The sequence below is a fragment of the Myodes glareolus genome, chromosome 19 (assembly GCF_982192425.1).
Source record: "Myodes glareolus chromosome 19, mMyoGla1.1, whole genome shotgun sequence".
In the NCBI taxonomy this organism is placed as follows: Eukaryota; Metazoa; Chordata; class Mammalia; order Rodentia; family Cricetidae; genus Myodes; species Myodes glareolus.
Window position 1 is genome coordinate 63,300,748 of NC_142044.1, and position 20,845 is coordinate 63,321,592.

The 20,845-nt window shown below is 43.9% G+C and overlaps 1 protein-coding gene across 2 annotated transcripts in view; it reads left to right on the forward strand.

Annotated features, from left to right (window-relative positions):
• The window catches only part of Dip2b (DIP2 acetate--CoA ligase B (putative)), a 181,750-nt gene that overhangs the window by 113,640 nt on the left and 47,265 nt on the right, over nucleotides 1-20,845 (forward strand). For both annotated transcript variants that reach the window (XM_085678591.2, XM_085678590.2), the window contains 10 exons: nucleotides 1,186-1,296; nucleotides 2,809-2,932; nucleotides 3,595-3,704; nucleotides 6,205-6,307; nucleotides 7,712-7,776; nucleotides 10,239-10,332; nucleotides 10,715-10,834; nucleotides 12,067-12,181; nucleotides 12,908-13,047; nucleotides 14,223-14,359. In XM_085678591.2, coding sequence (XP_085534717.2) covers nucleotides 1,186-1,296; nucleotides 2,809-2,932; nucleotides 3,595-3,704; nucleotides 6,205-6,307; nucleotides 7,712-7,776; nucleotides 10,239-10,332; nucleotides 10,715-10,834; nucleotides 12,067-12,181; nucleotides 12,908-13,047; nucleotides 14,223-14,359 — 1,119 coding nt within the window. The remainder of the gene's footprint in view (nucleotides 1-1,185; nucleotides 1,297-2,808; nucleotides 2,933-3,594; nucleotides 3,705-6,204; nucleotides 6,308-7,711; nucleotides 7,777-10,238; nucleotides 10,333-10,714; nucleotides 10,835-12,066; nucleotides 12,182-12,907; nucleotides 13,048-14,222; nucleotides 14,360-20,845) is intronic.

Sequence of the window (20,845 nt, forward strand, 5' to 3'; positions counted from 1 at the left end):
ATTTCCCATGAGTCACTGAACCCTAAGCAGGCAATGCTGTGCCTACCCAAGTGTCAAGAAGGCTGTTTCATTCTGTGGAATTATTTTTAGACCTCTAGGACAGTTTAAAGGTTTAGACTGAACTCAGCTTTAGAGTGAGTTTAAACAGTTTGATTGCAAATGGAGAAGAAACAGGAACACAGTGGTTAAGGGGCTGGAGAGGGGAGTTCACGGGGTGAAGGGCTTGCTGTCGAAACCTTGTGTCTGAGTTTCATCTCTGGAACTCACAGACCTGACAGTTGTCCCCTAAGCACACATACACTATGGCATGCACTCGGCACCCACACGCATATCTTATCCAAACAGTAAAATAAATAAAAGAAACTTAAAAGACTCCAATGATATGATTAGATTTCAAATGTGAATCTGCGAATATTCCAGCCAGAGAACAAGCGCCACAGTGCAGTAAGATGGGTGGTTTTGCATCCTTGAATAAAATTACTCCTGTGACTTAGCAGAAGAAATCACAGGCTTGCACACATAGGGCTTTCAGTGTTCCCCTGACTTGCCTCTTGCTAATGAGCCAACTGTATTTGCAGTTGTTCATATGTTACCAGATGCCTTCATGCTGGACCACTTGCATGTTGAGTGACTAGGGACTGGTGCAATGCAATGGTTAAAACAGGCCTCTGTGGTTAACACTTGTAGGCGCCCCCTGAGACACACACAGCTCTAACTTACACGCTTTCTGTCGTGAGATATCCACCACATTTATGCCATTAGCCCTGCACTAAGGTAAATTGCATTCAGCTTCCTAAGTAATTAACAGACAAGCTGTCTGCTACTGAATCACAACTAAGATTAAATGAAACATTTTACCATAATGATAATGAATAGTATTTTTATGTCTCAAAATGTGTAAGTTTTAGGTTTTAGCTTTATTTTTTGATGTTCCTAGGAATGTAAATGGGGTCTTATATGAGGCAAATACTCTCTGAGCTACAAACTCTACCCCAGAATCTATGGTATAACCATGGGGATGATGGTGCCCCTACCAGATGTTTTTGTCCTTCTTAGTCACTTAATTTCCTTCAGAATGAATAACTGTTAAATTGTTTGGTTTATTGTGTCCATGGAAAATGTTCTATGTGTATAGACTTAATCAGTCTGTACTCCACTGTTGTTTAATGTCTTCGGGAATTTTAGGTTGCCTTGGTTTACCCCAACAATGATCCAGTCATGTTTATGGTGGCTTTTTATGGATGTCTCCTGGCAGAAGTGATTCCAGTACCTATAGAAGTACCACTGACCAGAAAGGTAACATCTCTGTGCTAAATGTCTCTCACTGTGATATAGTAGGCACTGGACTGACTCAGTGACACTAGAAGCAATGTAATTGCTAGGCATGGTGGCCTCTGCCGTTAATCCCAGCACTTGGGAAGCAGAGGCAGGTGAATTTCTTGTGAGTTTGAGGCCAGCCTGGTCTATATAGTGAGTTCTAGGATAGAGTTATACTGAGAGATACTGTCAAGAAAGAAAGAAAGAAAAGGAAGGAAGGAAGGAAGGAAGGAAGGAAGGAAGGAAGGAAGGAAGGATCATGGGAGGCATATATTTGAGTGTGCAGTGGTTGCCATTCATAGAGTACCATTCCTTCAGACTTACTTCATCAAGGAATCTCCTTTAAACATTTCACATAACCCACAATGGTTGAGTGGCAAGGTGATGATGCAGTGGAGGAGGTGAGTGAAGGTCATGTTGCAGTGGAGGAGGTGAGGGAGGTGATGATGCAGTGGAGGAGGTGATGATGCAGTGGAGGAGGTGATGATGCAGTGGAGGAAGTGACTGCTCCACAGTGGAAATTGTGTTCAGACCATGTTAGCCCTGATAGTAAAGATGACAGGGCAGATTTCCATTTTAGTTTGAATGGTTTCTCCCTGAGCTTTTCACACTAGCCATTTCATGCTGTTTATTTCTGAGAATTGATGTTAGAGACTAATATAGTAGAGAATATTGATTCATAATAAAGACTTTTAAAAGTAATAATAAACAGATTGGTGACATTGCTAAAGTTTTGGTTGATGGACAGAGTCTGTCTTATTCAGGAAGAGATCATAAGGCTCCTCTTAAGCTGACAGTTCTTATGCATTTCCCTAGTGATACTTTGAAGACAGCAGGTAAATACTTTTTTGCTGCTATTTAAGGTTAAAATCTATTTCCTCTAAAGTAGAAGAATAAAGGAAGATAAGATTTGGTGCAATTGAATGGAAATATGGGCTTTGATATCTATCTGTGTTATTTATGTTGTTCTGGCCTGGGTAGCTGCTCCTCTTGATTTGGGGATAGGGCTGGGAGAAGAAAACTATGTTAGAATTTGTTCACTGGCCTCAAGAGTCAGAGAAAGTTACACTGGTTACACATACTTTGCAATGTCAGGTTGAAACAGTGTTTGGTTGTACTTAGGAAACAACCACAAAAATTATTTGGAGCCATGTTGTCTCAAGCTGTGACATTTGGGAGCTGTCTGGGCTGCATGGCATAGTGGGTAGTGATGGGTGTCTCTTGGTGCCATTGCCAAGCGTGGTGTACTCATGCTCACTCACACTCACACCCTCGCTAACTGTGCTCGCTCACGTTCACGCTCACACCCTCGCTAACTGTGCTCGCTCACGCTCACACCCTCACTGTGCTCGCTCACGCTCACACCCTCGCTAACTGTGCTCGCTCACGCTCACACCCTCACTCACTGTGCTCGCTCACGCTCACACCCTCGCTAACTGTGCTCACTCACGCTCACACCCTCATTGTGTTCATTATTTTTTTTCTCCACAGGATGCTGGAGGTCAGCAGATTGGCTTCTTGCTAGGGAGTTGTGGGATTGCCTTAGCTCTCACCAGTGAAATTTGTCTGAAGGGCCTGCCAAAAACCCAGAATGGAGAAATTGTCCAGTTTAAAGGTGAGTAATATTCATTCCCAAATTACCCATTGAAAGTCAGGCCTGAGTACTTTAGATTTTTGTTTGTTTGTTTTTTGCTTTTTTCAAGACATATTTTCTCTGTGTAGCCCAAGCTGTCCTCGAACCCACAGAGATACAAGCTGCCTCTGCTGCCTGAGTCCCGGCTAGTTAGAATTTTAATAGAGTAACAACTAAGGACTTCACGTGTATTTTTTGTTTGTTTATTTTTAATTCTTAGTCACTTGAGATGGGTATAGTATAGTAATTATCCTCATTTTTCAGGTAGGAAATTGAGAAACAGAATCCTTAAATTCCAGCTAATAAATTGCAGAACGGTGATTTGAACCCAATCTGTGAGGTTCTGTAGTCACTCTTAACCTTTGTACGTTAAGGCAGGGATGATAGGACTCACGACTCTGCAGGCTTCCCTGACGCATGAGTCTCCCGTTGTGGAGGGGTCAAGCCCGCATTCTCATGTGGAATAAATGCTCTTTTGAAAAAAAGCTATAATTAGCGACTTTTCACTAAACCTAGTAAAAATTAAGTATTTTATTGATGATGAAATTATCTTAATATGCTGATTTGATGTTTAAGATGACTAGTTCAGTGTGAAGTCCTCCACTGGTGGCTTAAGCAGTTCAATGTTCACTCTGGGTTGACAGGTTGGCCTCGGCTCAAGTGGGTTGTAACAGATTCCAAGTACCTTTCAAAGCCTCCCAAAGACTGGCAGCCCCACATCTCACCCGCTGGTACAGAACCAGCATACATCGAGGTAAGTCTGGAGACAGTGTGTATTTCTTGGCTTTTTTTATGCTTTAGATGCATGTTAGTGACTGCTAAGAGGTATTTTTTTTTTTTTTTGTAATAACAAGGATAGGTAAAACTTGAAATAGCTTTGGCCACGAAAGAAAAGGGTGGGCATACTGCTGACGCAAAGACAGAGAGTGGGGCATGTTTGAAGCCATTCAGTGAGGGGCTTCCCTCATCCCACCCCTCCTGGGAATGAGCTGGTGGCATCCTGGACTGCTGCTGGGGTTGGTCCTCCTTAGCACCCTGGCCTCATGGGAAACATCCTTGCTCTGTACTTCTAGGCCCTACTCCTTAGAATCCCCTTGCTTGAGAGCCTCATGTTACCCACAGGTTCTCTACTGAGGTGGGAACTTCTAAAGGGTTGTCAGTAGGCGAGAAATAAGATTGACTTTATTATATAAAAAAGATTTGTCTAGGCCAGCTGGGCGGCTCAGCAGGTAAGCACTCGCCACTCAGACTTGATAAGTTTGACCACAAAAACCTCACATAAAGGTGGAAGGAGAGAACCAACTCCACCAATCTCCACACATGTGCTATGGCAGGTGTACCCCCTGCACACACACCTTACACATAAATAATATTGAAGTTTTTAAAAAGATTTATCTAGATTGGCTGGGCTATAAAGGGAACACTAGGTTCTAGGGTAGGGTTTTTTTTATTTTATTTATTTATTTATTTATTTATTTTTTTGGTTTGGTTTTTTTCCCTGTAAATTTTATATGTATGAGTGTTTTGCCTGTGTGTCCATGAGTGGACCATATGCATGTAATTCCCACAGAGGCCAGAAGATTGCATTAACTTTCCTAGAACTGTAGTTCTAGACAGTTGTGAACTGCTATGTGGGTGCTGGGAACGGAACTGAGTCCTCTGGAAGAGCAGCCAATGCTCTTAGCTTCTGAGCCATCTCTCCAGCCCTAGCCTGCATTTAAAGAAAAGCTTTTGAGCTGGAGACGTGGCTCAGTGCTTAAGATCACAGGCTGCTCTTCCAGAGTTCAATCCCCAGCATTCACATGGCAGTTCACAATTGTAACCCCAGTTTTAGGGAATCTGGCACCCTCATACAGACATACATTCAGGCAAAACACCAGTGCAAAGAAAATAAAAATAGGTATTTTTTTTTAAAAAAGTTATTGAAGTGAGCCAAAGCTCATGGAGATGGCTAAGAGAAGTGGATAGGGTTGAGAGACAGTAGGGAGTAGAGCCAGCCAGATTTGGTGACTGGTTGTGAAGGGAGAAAAGGCATCTGGATGAATGGCAGAATTCTTCAGTTAAATAGAAAATATAGAAAGAGTCAGGCAGTGTGTGGTACACGCCTTTAATCTCAGCACTCAGGAGGTAGAGGAAAGTAGATCTCTATGAGTTCAAGGCTATACTCACAGCCTTGTCACATACATATAAATGTCACATAGTGAATTTCAGGACAGCCTGGTCACATAGTGAGTTCCAGGACAACCTGGTCTACCTAGTAAGTTCCAGAACAGCCAGGACTTCATAGTGAGACCATGCCTCAGAAAAACAAGAAAACACAGAGAGAGTTCTCATGGGTGGAGGTGGGGGGTGGAACGGAGAATTGGTAACATGCTTTCCCGTGACAAGCAGGATCCTATGAGTCTAGGTCTCTGAAGGAGAGACTAGTGGACACAGAGCCAACAGTCAAGTAAAGATACCACATCCTGATGGCAAAAGGGTAGGAAGGAGGGGAATTCTCAGGTGTGCCAGCATTTAAGGCATAGTCAGAGATGATTCTGGGTAAGACAGCTCATGAGAGTCTGAGGCAGGAGTATTGCCACAAGTTGCAGGCAAGCCTGGGCTACATTGTGAGACTTTGTCTTGGAGAGGAAGAAAATAAAACTCAGAGATAGAGTAATGAGAGGGAGAAACCCGGAGACACAAAAGCTAACAAGGAACTCAGATGGGCAGAGATCTGCTGGGTAAATTGTGGAAAATCTCTTTGATCTGACGAGAAGGAAGGCTGCACCCTGGATGAAACACTGATGATAAAAGTGAAGACGCCGTCTGCAGGAGTGAACGGGGCCCTGCTGCCGCTCAGGCCCTGCTGCCGCTCAGGCCCTGCTTCTTCTTGGTTTTAGTGTTTCTGTGGCACTAGGGGAGCAAACCAGTGTCTCACACAGCTCGGCAAGCATTCTACCATTGAGCAGCTACTGAGAAATGGCTATATTTGGCATTATGCTTCTGTTCATATAGCTCAAATCTCTTGGCATTAGTTTTTTTGGTGACTACATCACGTCTCCGAGTGACTAAACTTTGAGGTCATTTTGCACATGCTCCAGTTGGGCTTCATTGTCATCCAGTTTGGGCTCTGTTTGACTAGTTCGGGATCCAACTGCAAATAATAAATAAAAATGGTTTATCTAGGTTTAGGTTTGGGCTCTGAATTTTGTCACTTCTAATAACCCATCTTATTGTGCTTCTTATAGTTTTGTTTTGTTTTATTTTTCTAGTATAAAACAAGCAAAGAAGGGAGTGTAATGGGAGTCACAGTGTCCCGACTTGCAATGCTGTCCCACTGCCAAGCGCTGTCACAGGCCTGCAATTATTCTGAAGGTCAGACCTCATCCCATGACTGCTCTCATTGTTAACTTCAGATACTTGTGGCTGTGAGCGCCCACTTGGTGATTGGACTCCATTTAATGACCAAAATCAGAGGGAAATGTTCCAGGGCACATTCTTGGCTTGCTTTTGCCTTCTTTTTCTTAAAAAAAAAAAATCCTGTAATTTAAATAAACTTCTAGACAAACAAGATATATAAAGTCTTATTTCTAGAGTACGGAGATAGAAAACTGTATTTTTAGGCTGGGGTGGGGGGTGTTCTCAGGTGTCTCTATCTTCCCATGGAAAACTTCCAATTAAGTACTTCTGGTCTAAGCTGTGCTGCTCCGCGGGTTCAGAGTAAAACAGAAAGCACTCTGAAGCCGGCGCTGTGGCCCACAGCTGTAGTGCTGGCGTGCTAACACAGTGAGGAGCAGGGGCAGTTTGAGGCCAGCCTGGAGAGCTATGATACGAGATGAGAACCTCTCTCAAAAAAATAAACAAAACCAAAAATGCACGGACACAAATTTTAAATCTTTTGCTATACAAATATATATTGCATAATTTCAGTCCAGACTGACATCCACCTCATGCCTTTTGTACCAAAATCCCAGATATGGGCACTTTAGACCCGACTAAAGTGTTACTTCCCAATGTTCCATTTTCTTTGCTTTCAGAGCAATCTTTGTCTGATTTTAAATATGTCCATAGGCATGTGTGAGAACAATCATATGCCACAACTGGGTCCTGTTAAGTTCCAGGGGTTCATTCAAAGATTCTGACCTAGGGAGCTGAAACTCAAGCTCCTGAATATTAGAAATAGAGAAATCTATCATTGAGTGAAAACAATTAGATGCAGGCTTATGTATGCCTGTTTTATCTTGTTGATAATCTGTCTATAGATATACCTAGAAATGGGCAACTATATACATAGGGTTTTATGTAGAACAATATTTCATTCTTTTCAAAAAAACATGATTTTTACATATATTTGTGAAAATTCCAGAGTTTCTTTTTTTTTAAAGACTTATTAATTATGTATACAGGATTCTTCCTGAATGTATCCCTTTAGGCCAGAAGGGGTAACCAGATCTCATTACAGATGGTTGTGAACCACCATGTGGTTGCTGGGAATTGAACTCAGAACCTCAGGAAGAGCAGGCAGTGCTCTTAACCTCTGAGCCATCTCTCCAGCCCCAGAGTTTCTAAAACGAATATATGTTCCTTATTTCACTAGGAAAAAACTTTTGAATAATATCTCTAAATGCTACAGAGTTTCTACCTTAGTGTGTCTGCAGTGGCCAGAGACTCTGATCCCCTAGTGCTTTTCCAGAAGCACAGAATGCTTGGTCGGGGCGTGAACGCGACTGTCACTTTCTGCTCACCATGACCTCTTCCCGTTTCCCTCATCTTTTCTAGGAGAAGCCGTAGTAAATGTTTTAGACTTTAAGAAGGACGCTGGGCTGTGGCATGGCATGTTTGCGGTAAGCTGTCAGAGTCAGTGCCTTTGTACTAAGATATGTCTGAGGCTGGGGCTTTGTGGCAAGTGTATCTCTTGGGACTTGTAACTGGAGTTCCCAAAATAACATTTTTTAGAGGACACACAAGCATGAGGACCTGAGTTTATATCCTCAGGATCCATGGAAAGCCAGGTACGGTAACGCATATCTGTAATTCCAGTGTGAGACTGGAGGGAGAGACAGTAGAATCCCTTAAAGCTGTGCCCAGCCAGCTTGGTGCAGCCGCGGTGAACTGTGAGCCTTCTCTGCCTTGGGCTGCAGAGATGGCTCAGTGTTAAGAACTCTTGCTGCTTTTGCAGAATATCAGAGTTCAGTTTCTAGTGCCTATGTCAGGTGGATTACAACTACCTGTAATTTCAGAGAAGGAAGAGAGGCCAGTAAATTAATTTAAATAAAAGAGGCCCTGTCTTAAAGCAGGATGCAAGGCCCAACGCCCAAGGTTGTCATCCAACCTTTACACTCACACCATGGCACACGGGTCCACAGCCATACATGAACATTCAGGGACACACATGTATACATACAGTAAGAAAAAGACAAAACTACATGCTTGGAGCACAGAATAGAGTACCAAGGAAGAGGGGCTTCCTGTAATAGGATGGGGAGCACAAGGAAGAGGGGCTTCCTGTAATAGATAGGGAGCATGCCGTGGGTGCCTTCTCACTCATCCAGTCACCTGAGAATTTCTATGAGGAGATGACAGCCAAGTTGGACTTAGATAACTAAGATGGATAACTTAGTTTATCTAGGTAGAGATTTTTGGTGGGCAGAGTTGGAAAGGGTTTGTTTCTTTGGGAAAACTATGTATAACATGCAGTTAGGTGGAAGGAAAAATATGGGATCATGAAGTTGGAAAGGCCTTTAGAGAGCTAAGCACCTAGTCCAGGATCTAGAGAGATGGTTCAGCGCTTAGAGGAGCACTTGCTGTCTTCAGGGAACCCAAATTCTGTTCCCAGCACCCATATCAGGCAGCTCATGAACACCTAGTTCTAAGGGATCACACACACACACACACACACACACACACATACACACACACACACATGCACACTCTCTCCTCTGTCTCTGTCTTTCTCTCTCTCTCTGTCTTTCTCAGTAAATAAATAAATAAAGGAGAGGGCATCTAGTCCCAGCTCCTTAGGGGTGTAGGCCCTTCCACCCAGGACACCCCGCCCCCATTTTGGAAGAGCTGTATCTCTTGCAAATCTATTTCCTTTTTTTAAAACCGGAAGTTACCGAATGGAAGCTGTGAAAGGAGGGTCTTCTTCCAGCGCAGACAGAACATTTTCCCTGAAGCTCACTTAGCGCCAGCACTAGGACTTGATGGTGCAGGGATGGCACCTTGTGTATAAGGGCGAGTAAATGGCGAGTGATGTAGCTAGTCTCAGGTTTAATTGGGGATGGTGGCTGATAATTATAATTCTAGTACTTGGGAGTCTGAGGCAGAAGAATCACCATGAGTTCAAGGCTAGCTTGACACACACACACATGCTAGCTTGAATATTCGAATTCCAAACAAGGTAGGATGATATCTCTCTCTCTCTCTTTCTCTCTCTCTCTCTCTCTCTCTCTCTCTCTCTCTCACACACACACACACACACACACACACACACACACACATCCCAACAGAATCACCACAGGCTTGATTACTCTGCTTCACTAGGTCTCTGGGGATTACACGTCCTTGATGTGGATGGCAGAAGGGACAACAAGCTGCCTGACCCTCAGTTCTCTCAGCTTCATTATGTTCACAAACACTTAACCTGTAGGGAACAGGAAAAGGAGTCTTTTCCTTTGTAGTGCTGTCCCATTCTCATCCTTCCCCTCAGCCTGTAGTGTGTGACAAGCAGGAGCACCATGGAGCACTAGGTGGGTTGGGAACGGTTTAGTAGTACCTACTGACTGTGTAAAAGCAGCAACTTTGTGACTCAGCAGGGCTTCTCTTCTCTATCTACCCTAAAGAAACAGTCGTGTGCATGCCAGGGGATGTGAGAGCGGATGCATTGATTCCGCACTCGCTATGACATGTGTAGCCATATAAAGGGGACTGGAGCTCTCTGATTCTAAGGTGCCTAGGTTTATCTATGAAACAGTCAAAGTGAAAAGCAGCAAGTGGTAGGTACATGTATACCGTGGTGGCTTTCATTTAAAGACCTCTGTGTTTCTAAAGTCACACATATATGTCTGTGTGTGGACACAGGACCGGAGGGATAGACACTCACTGCTGTGATGCCTGGGAGAGAGGAGCAAACCAGGGCTCGAGCAGCTCTCAGAGGTGCTGCAGTGCTCCTGCTAGAACTCAGTATTTTTCGAGAGGGTGGACTTGAGTCGTGCCCTGTAACATCGTTAGAAGAGTGTCAGCACCACTCTAAGGTGCTAATTTCACGCTTTGTATCGACTGCTTTGTGTGTTTCTTTGCTTTTCAGAATGTCATGAATAAGATGCATACAATTAGTGTACCCTACTCTGTTATGAAGACCTGTCCTCTCTCATGGGTCCAAAGAGTCCATGCCCACAAAGGTAATCACACACATGCACGTGCTAGCTATGAGACTGGTGGAGTGTGCCCTGTAGAGAACAATCTCTGCCGTGGTGGCTCCCCACATTCTAGAGCTGATACTGTGGGTATGCTGTTGTGTTATCTCACTGTGCTCTTCCTTACAAATTGGACTTTCTGGAATTTGAGCTGTTGTTAGCTCTACTGAATGCTGTGTTATCAGAATTCCTGTGACTGTGAGCTGTGAACTGGACAGGATCACACAGGCTTTCTTAAACTCTTAAAATTGTTCTTCAAGTGAGAACTTTTACAAACTTAGTAAAAATATTGTTATTGTATTACATTGAATCTGGGCCCAAATTTAGCATGGGTGTGTTTTATGACTCTTTCCCATTGCATTTGTAGCCAAAGTAGCTCTTGTGAAGTGTCGAGACTTACACTGGGCCATGATGGCACACCGGGACCAAAGGGACGTAAGCCTGAGTTCTCTGAGGATGCTGATTGTCACTGATGGCGCCAATCCCTGTGAGTGCGGGTGTAGCAATCCCAGAACATCTGACAGGCAGGGTGCCTTGCTGCTTTTCTGCTTCTGACATCTGTACTGAGGGTCACTTATAAGTGATGCTTGTCCATTTCAAGGGTCTGACTCGGTGTTGTGGTGTTTGTATCTGCGCAGCTGTCACCATGACTCAAGTTTCAAAACACCTGTTAGCCTAAGAGAAACCACACGCTCACTCTTTGTCACTCTTGATCCTCTCCAGTGTCCCTCACCTAAGACTCTCATGAATTTCCTTCCTCTAAAACAAAACAAAACAAAACAAAAAACAACAAAAAAACTGATTTAAAAAATTTGTGTGTGTGTCTGTTTGAGTATATGTGTGCAGTAGAAGAGGGAACTAGAGTTCCAGGTGGTTGTGAACTGCCTGGCGTTGGGGCTGCAGCAGAACTTGGGTCCTGTGGAAGAGCAGCAGGCTCTCTTCAGCTGCTCTCACTCCCTGTTCTGTCTGTAGATTGGCCTGCTCTGCACACTGTTTAGTAATAGGCTTCTCTCAGCTGGCATGTTCTGCACTTGTCTGTACCTTTTCGTTGGCATGTTGTCCATCATAGACACACCACAGCTCCAGGAAGCCGTGCCTTGCTCGTTTAAATCCTCCATATGAGGATTTGAGTGAAAGGAGAGGTTTGGATGTAACTTAATATGTATTTTATGGACTTGGTGTGAATTCTTCCAAGGAGCAATTAGAGGGAACTTGCAAGAAACTTCTAGAGATCTTACTGTGCTGTCTGCTTTTCTGGGTAAGCACAACAGCCCACTCTGGGGACTTGGTGAAGCATTGACAGCTGTGCTCTATTTCTTTCGTTTCTTACCCATCATCCTTATGAACTTATGAAGGAAGAGTCAGAGACCATCACTGAGAGCAGGTGGGATTGCTGTGGCTGTGCTGCCATGGCTACGGTAGATACTTCAGGGGCTGCTCGAGTCCCACCTGGCTGCAAATTACCTGCATTGTTGTCTCTGAGCTTGCTCTGTCTCCTTGGCAGGTGTAGCCTTTCCAGATTGTAACTGTAAGTACTGTCAGGATCTTTCCTGGCTTGAATGAGCATGTGTCCAGCCCTCACAGGCACAGTAAACTGCACGGAATGACTGATGGACAGTGAAAGTACTGACAGACAGCTATGTCACACACACCTGTTAGTTTCTGACAGTAAGGAAATGGTTGTTTCAGCTTTCAAGTTGATCTGTTCCAACTCCTTAGGGTCTGTGTCATCCTGTGATGCTTTCCTGAGTCTATTCCAAAGCCACGGACTGAAGCCGGAAGCCATCTGCCCATGTGCCACGTCTGCTGAGGCCATGACTGTAGCCATCCGCAGGTACTGCTTAGGATGCCAGAGTCTCTTGATGGCTGTCACAGCCTGGATGAGACGTGTGGTTTTTTTTCTCAGTGATGAGAATAGAATTTTAAATGATTATCTGCTTCATAAACCTAAAAGTTAGAACTGGAGATGGCTTAGCAGTCAAGAGCACTGGCTGCTCTTCCAGAAGACCCAGATTCAATTCCCAGGACCCACACGGCAACTCACAACTTTCTGTAACTCCAGTTCCAGGGCTTCTGACAGACTCACACAGACATATATGCAGGCAAAACACCAATGTACATAAAATAAAAAAATAAATTATTTTTAAAAAATGCTAAAAGTAAAATTTACCTAGTAAAGTCATTTCAAGCATCTCATTATTTTTCTTCTTGCCAGAGTATACCTTGAAACTGAAATTAAACTTCAATTATTCTTATCTCATTTTGTGAGTTATTTTTCTATGTTGCTTACACTTCAGAATCCTTTGCATCTTAAATTAGAAGTAGGCTGTTTTTTTGTTGTTTTCTGTTTTTCTTTTATATATTCATATGTTTATATATGTGTGTATATATATAAATATAATTTATTTTTGTTTTATGTTTTACCTGCATGAGGGTATCAAATACCCTGGAACTGAAGTTATAGACAAGTGTGAGCTTGTGGGTGCTGGGAAATGAACCCAGGTCCTCTGTATTTATATAGACCTGGTTTGATGGTTTGTTTGTTTTTTTCACATTTTAGGCCTGGGGTTCCAGGGGCTCCCTTACCAGGAAGAGCCATTCTTTCAATGAATGGATTGAGCTATGGGGTAATACGGGTCAATACTGAAGATAAAAACTCAGCCCTGACAGTCCAGGATGTGGGACATGTGATGCCTGGAGGTGAGTTGTGAGGCTGTTGTTGGGATTTCATGAGAAATAGTGGTGCTGCATTAGAAAGGTAGCTTGTTGGTGGATTGCCCGCTGGGCATGCCCAGAGCTCTGGCTTCCATCCCTAGTACCTCGTAAAGAGAGGAATGCTAGAGGAGGTGTAACATGAAGGGCCTGCTTGTTGGGGTTTCTGTCCTGCCCAGTTCCCACAACCAGTAAGCCCCAAAGAAAATCACACAGAGGTTCTGCATTAGTTATAACTGATTGGCCCATTAGCTCAGGCTTCTTATTAGCTCTTGTAGCTTATATTAACCTATTATTCTTATCTGTGTTAGCCACATGGCTCAGTACCTTTTTCAGCAGGGCAGGTCACATTCTGCTTCTTCAGTGATCTGGGTACAATTGGGGAGGAATGAGCTTCTTCCTTCCCAGCATTCTCCTGTTCTCATTGCTCCACCTTTACTTCCTGTCTGGTTGTCCCACCTATACTTCCTGCCTGGCCAATCAGGGTTTATTTAACACATGATTGACAGAATAGAGACAATTCTCCTGCACCAGGAGGAACAGAAGACTGGCAAACCAGAGGGTTAAACGCGGACATCCAGTTTCACTGCTTAGTCATATCATTTCTGTGAGCCACTCCAGCGACAGACTGGGTGTCGTCATGTTGGCCCTGCGCTCACTGCATGAGGTCAGAATCTCAAAAGCACGTGTAATTACACTCTTTACGAGGGTGCCAGTCATTGTTTTCACTGGAGTTGCCGACCCAGGAAGGCAGAGAGTGCTGCTCTTGTGGGTGCTGTCCTGACCCTGAGGAAGGCCAGCACCTGCTTCATCGGGAGGCTGATACAGTCCTTCCGCGGTGCACCCATGTCTAAGAGCTGTTGGTGCCAAGTAAACTTCGCAGGTTCATAGCTCTCTGTGGCACTTCTGTTGGCTGTTCTTTTGTTTTTGTTTTTGTTTTTTCAAGATAGGGTTTTACTGTAGCTTTGGAGCCTGTCCTGAAACTTTCTCTGTAGACCAGGCTGGCCCATGCTCACAGAGATCCACCTGCCTCTGCCTCCCGAGTGCTGGGGTTAAAGCTGTTCTTAATGTTACTTCAGGAAGTGTGCAGCTCTCTGAGTTTGTAAGTGAAGTTGTTGCTTTGCAGTTTTCTAGACTGTCCTGTTCTGTTTTCTGCACACTAGGCATGATGTGCATTGTGAAACCAGACGGACCTCCTCAACTCTGCAAGACAGATGAAATCGGAGAGATCTGTGTTAGCTCCAGGACTGGAGGGATGACATACTTTGGACTTGCTGGTGTGACCAAAAATACATTTGAGGTACGTGATGTTATTTCTCAGGGACATGATGGGTGAGGTCAGATGTTATATGGAGACCTGCTATCTTCACAGCACAGCACAGCACAGGACAGCACAGGACAGCACAGCACAGCACAGCACAGGACAGCACAGCACAGGACAGCACAGCACAGCACTGGACAGGACAGCACAGGACAACACAGCACAGCACAGCACAGGACAGCACAGCACAGCACAGCACAGCAGTGGTTGAGCTCAGGGCTTCAGGAGCCCGATGCCTAGCATCAGATTCTACTCCTCCACTCACTGGCTGCTGTGGGAGCCGTTTTGCCTTACTGAATGCCCAGTTCCTTTATCTTAAGATGTGTGTGGTAGGCAGACATGGTGGCCAGTGCTTGCAGTCACAGCACTTGGGAGCCTGGGGACAGGGACTACACCTGGGCTGCAAACAGGACCTTGTCTCCAGAAACGCAGAAGCAGAACAAAAGGTGAATAGTAACAGTGCCTATCTTACCTCGTGGGCTGTTTTGAACACTAAATAAATTAATGTTTCCTCATGGACTAGGTCAGCCTCTGGCACAGGACGTGGTGTGGTATCTGTCGGGTATTAAAGGAATGAGGCCTCACAATGATTTACTCCAGCAGATTTGCCGCTGGTAGAGCTTTCTGAGTTGAAGATTTTGACTTTGAGAGCACTGTGACAATTGTACTTGCTGCATTAGATCGCTGATAAAGGCGTGGGACTGGGAGATGGACAGCGCTTGCTGTGTGAGCATGAAAGCCCGAGTTGAGATTCCCCAGAGCTAGGCGTGCATCACAGCTGCCCTAGTCCCAGGCAAACCACCCAGCCGCACTAACGGACTTGGCAGGCTCTGCATTCAGCAGAAAGTGCACCTCAGTGAAGAAGACCCCAACATCAGATTTGAGCTTCGCACACGTGCATTCACGTGCAGATACACATGTACGCGTATAAAAAGACTCAACCTGTTGCAGGAGTCATATTGCTCCTAATGCAAGTACCCACTGACTCCTCTCTCTGCCTGCTCTGTTCTGGGTGCTGGGGACACCTGAATCAGGGCACACGGAGCTGCTGGGACAGTGCACGGCCTTCCTGTAGGCCTTCTCCTTGCAAAGCTGAATTGTAATGAGAAGTTGCCCTGCTGAGCCTGCATATTGGAATAGGTGGTTAATTATCTGGGTTACTTTTTAGGAGCCAGAGAAATTTTGTTGATGGATTATGATTCCCTTACACTACTAGATGGGACTAGCAAGAACACTGCTGACTTTAGCGCTGTGAATTGCTTTCTCTGTAACAGCGTCATTCAGGTTTCTCAGAAGATAGGACAGTGTAGAGTAAGTCTGCAAACATCGGAAGCTGCATTTCAAGCACTCTGTTTGGAAATGACTGCATGCGATTGTACAGTAGCTGTCACTGGTGGCAGCATGGCTTCTGTGTGACAGTGCACCTGTGTTGTCTGTCACGTGCTCCCTGAAGGGGACTAAGAACAGGATGAAGCAGCATAGTATGAACCTGTTCCTGTCATCAGCACCATCGCTTCAGTGCCCTCGATGCTGTTTCCATTCACTGCGGGAGTGGAAGTGTGCAGGTGCCCAGGCTCTTGGTCGCCACGCGGCTGTGTTTCAGTCTGTGCACGTGTTGTTGCCCTGCATCTCTCCAGGCATCCTTTCCCTCCAATGGACGTGCAGCACAAGTCCTTCTGCACGCTGAGCATACACTCCACTGCCGAGCTGCCTTCTCGGTCCTTAGTTTTCCTTCTTTAAAATTTGTTTTTAGACAGTATCTCCCCTGTAGCCTAAATTGGCCCCAAATTCTTGGTAATTCTGAGCCTTCTGAGTTGCTGGGATTATAGGGGCGAGCCACCATACCCAGTTTCTGTTTCTAAAGAGATTTTTAAACATTTGTTTGTTTATTGTGTGTGTGTCTGTCTATGTGCGTGTGTGAGCACATGCATGTGGAGGTCAGAGAACAGCTTGCAGGACTTTGTTCTTATCTACCATGTGATTTCTAGCGCTTAAACTCAGGTCATTAGACATGGTAGCAAGTGCTACAACCCCTGAATCCCTTGATGGGCCCCAACTTGTTTTTAAGTACTTGAACTATATATATATATCCAGTGCTTGTCATTAAGTCTTTCTTACTGAAAATAAGGTTCCCACTGTTGGAGACTGTCTCACTGAGTAGTCTGACTAGCCTCAGGTTTATCATCCTCATTCCTCAGTCTCTTGAGAAGCTGGTGTTATAGGCACACACCACTGCACCTAGCTTCAAGTGAAATTGTATTATCATGTGTGTATATGATAGAAAGGAAGAGAAATTAGTGTGAGAGAGAGGCTAAAGGTGGGGAAGGGGAGGGGATAAGAGATTGTTCCAGCTGCAAGTGTGTAGAGGTCAGAGGACAACTTGGGAGTTAGTTCTCCCCTTGCACTTTGTTTTTAATTTAAAAAATTATTTATATGTATAGGCAGTTTGCCTGCACGTATGTCCATGTACCAGGTGCATGCCTGGTGCCCTTGGAACCCCAGGATTGGAGTTAGAGATTATTGTGAGCCACCTTGTAGGTTGGAAGTCAAACCAGGTCCTCTGGAAGATGAACCCGTGTTCTTAACCATTGAGCCATCTCTCCAGACCCTGTTCCCACTTTGTTTAGCAGGACTTCTCTTGTTCTGCTGCAATGTGTATTTCAGGCTAGTTGGCCGTGTGGCCTTTGTGGTCCTGTCTCTATTTCCTAGTAGCAGTGCTGGGAGTATAGATGTGTGAGGCTGCATCTAGCTTGTATGTAGGGTCCAGAGATGAACTCAGGGCATCAGGCTTGCAGGGCGAGCACTTTCGCCTATTGAGCTGTCTTGCAGACCTTCAAGCAGTATTTGAAGGTGGGAGCTGCATGCATAGAGTTCTCACACTTTCTTGGTGGTGCTTGCAGTAGTGGCCAAGTGCAGTACTGCTGAGATGCATCCCCGGCCCATGAGAACATTTCTAATCTCCAGTATAAACACAGTTAGAGCAGAGTGGAATGAATCCTCACCTAAAAAAGGAGAAAACAGCCAGGCAGTGGTGGCCCACGCCATTAATCCCAGCACTTGGAAGACAGAAGCAGGAGAATCTGTGAGTTCCAGGATAGCCAGGACTACACAGACAAACTTTTTTGAAGAGAAAAAGGGGGGGGGGGGTAGCCAGGTGAGATGGCTCAGCAGATCTCTGTGAGTATGAAGTCAGCCTGGTCTACAGAGTGAATTCCAGGACAGGCAGGGACTACACAGAGAAGCCCGGTGATGGTGGTGGTGGTGGTTGTGTGGGAAACTATTACAGTTGAAGACTCATAGCTTTTGCACAAATTATGTAAATATATGATAGTATTCATCAAAGCTGTTTGATCACCTGTGCACAGACTGCACCCTAACCGGTGTGTCCTCCACCTGTGCAGACCACACCCTAACCAGTGTGTCCTCCACCTGTGCATATACTGCACCCAAACCTGTGTGTCCTTAAAATTGGCCCTGGGTGGGCTGGAGAGATGACTCAGGGGTTAAGAGCACTGACTGCTCTTCTGGAGGTCCTGAATTCAATTCCCAGCAACCACATGGTGGCTCACAACCATCTGTAATGAAATCTTGTGCCCTCTTCTGGCCTGCAGGCATACATGCAGACAGAACACTGTATACATAATAAATTAATAAATAAAGAGGTAAATACATTAACAAATAAGTCTTTTTTTTTTTAAGATAGTCATTTAAAAAAAAAAAAAACTGGCCCTGGGAGCCAGGCAGGGGTTGGCGCACACCTTTAATCCCAGCACTTGGGAGGCAGAGGCAGGTGAATCTTTGTGTGTTTGAGGCCAGCCTGGTCTAGAGAACAAGGTCTAGGACAACCAAGAACTGTACACAGAAACGTGTCTTGCAAAATAAAAATTAATTATTAATTAAAATAAACTGGTCCTGGGTCAGGCACTTTACAAATTTCTCTAAATCTGTGTGTGCTACTTTATCTTTACACAAGCTCAGAGGAGGATCTGAGAGCATTCTTTTATAGCTGAAAAGAACTTGAGGCTCAGTGCCATCACGACTTGACCAAAGTCTACTTTACCAGTAAACTGACGCCCAAGGATTTGCTGTCTTATCCTTATGAAATGCTCTATTATACAACTGTCCTACACCATTGGCTAGATGAGTTACTACCAGATTGGAATATTTATCTCAGGTGTATTGTGAAAGTTCTGATATATATATATATATATATATATATATATATATATATATATATATATATATCCTTTTTATTCTTAACAGTTTCTTTTTATTTGTGTGTATGTTATATGCCTTTTTGTATGTTGACTGAGGTTTTTGTCCCACCTGGTCCTGCAGCTGTTCAGTCTCAAAGAAACACGCAGAGGCCTATACTAATTATAAACTGGTTGGCCTATTAGCTCATGCTTCTTATTAACTAATTCTTACATCTTACATTAACCCATAATTTTGTCTGTGTTAGCCACGGCGACTTAGTATCTTTTATCAGTAAAGCATTCTCATCTGTTTCCTCCTCATCTGGGTGACGACTGCAAACTGAGCCTTTCCTCTTCCCAGAATTCTCCTGTTCTCATTGCCCCACCTATACTTCCTGCCTGGCTACTGGCCAGTCAGCGTTTTATTAAAATACAAGTAACAAATCTTTACAGGGTACAAGATTATTTTCCCATAGCAATTCCTCCCCCCTCCTCTTTTTTTCAAAACAAGAACTCTGAATCTAATCTCCCTTGTTTAGCTCTTCCTGACCATTATCCATAACAACTTGTAACCAACACTCTAAACAAAGAAAAACATCTATAATCCATTTTTTTTTTTTGGTTATGTGGACATAATTTTCTAGGCTACTTCCTACTGATTGGGGCGCTGATAATCTTATGGGCACATAAAGAAAATTTAGAATTATGATCAAGTCCTGACTGGAATACTCTGTGAGGCTTCATCATCTCAGCCAGCAGTCTTGAATCTGTTCTAGATGTAGAACTCAGACATCTGGGCACCCACTTCTATCAGAGATTTCTCAGGGACTCTTCCTTGATCAAACCTGAATTTTCTTAAACCACAGCCTCTCATTTCCTATGGAAACAAAGGCAAAACCTCTTCTCCAAAGTAGCATATCTTTTGATTTCAGTTTTCAAGTCAAGGCATTTTCAAATTACCTATCTTGGATTAATCCAGCAGCATTTATAATCAAATATCTTTTAGCAGCTGTTGTTTCTTCCTTACTCATCAAACCATTCACAGACAACATGGTAACATGCAGTATCCAGACTCTCTGTGTATTTTCCATCTTTACATGGCTTTATTTTAAACTGTTTCTTTTATTTTTTTATTTTATTTATTTAATTTTTTTTGAGGTTTCTTTGAATATCTTTGTCTGTCCTGGCACTCACTCTGTGTAGACCAGTTTGTCCTTGAACTGTTGGGATTAAAGGTGTGTGCCACACCCAACTACTCTCTATTTTTTTATTTTAAAGTCTTTATCCTTTTTCTTTTCCCTCCTAAGCCTACATTTATTTTTAACACACTGTAAACCATTTAAATGTTTTTTTTTTCATCTTTGAATCTATCTTTACTGTATATCTCTCTTTTTCTGACCACATGAGTCTTTAATTTGCCAAGCGATATGGCTAAAATTAAAGCCATGGCTTTGACAGCTGTATCCACCCCATTCCTTAGCTTTCTGAGAGTCTGGCATCATGACGGAGGTACTGGCCAGAGCCATGTTTAATGCCACAATTCTGTGGAGTTTCAAGGTCCCTGCCACCACCAAGAAGCATGCTGTCAGCTACTCATAAACACTATGTGTTTGGCGACAGGGCCTCTTAAAAGATCTGCAAGGTTTTTACAGCTAAAGTTGAGTCAGGAAGCCTCACTTAAATGAGACACACTTGCCTATAGCAGACAGAGCCCACACGAGTAAATACTGCTACCAAGAAGCCGTGCTTATCTCTGTTCTTTTGTCTAGAATTACTTCCCAAGCTCTCTCAGGTTTTAAGTGGATTCAGTTGTCCACATTAGCACCATTTATTGTCTGAGGTTCCTGTTCCACCAGGTCCCACAGGCATTCAGTCCCAGAGAAATACACAGAGGTCTATATTATCATATTCTGGCTGGCCTGTTAGCTCAGGATTTCTTATTAACTAATTCTTACAGCTTACATTAACCCATAATTCTTGTCTGTGTTAGCCATGTGGCTTGATACCTTTTATCAGTGAGGTTTTCTCATCTTACTTCCTCTGCGTCTGGGTGACAACTGGAGACTCAGCCTTTCCTCTTCCCAGAATTCTCCTGTTCTTTTTGCCTCCGCCTTTACTTCCTGCCTAGCTACTGGCCAATCAGCGTTTTATTAAAATACAAGTAACAAATCTTTTCAGGGTACAAGATCATTGTCCCATAGCATGTGTGTATGTATTTTCACATGTTCTGTATATGTATGTGTGCATGTTCACATGGGGTGTCCTCCTC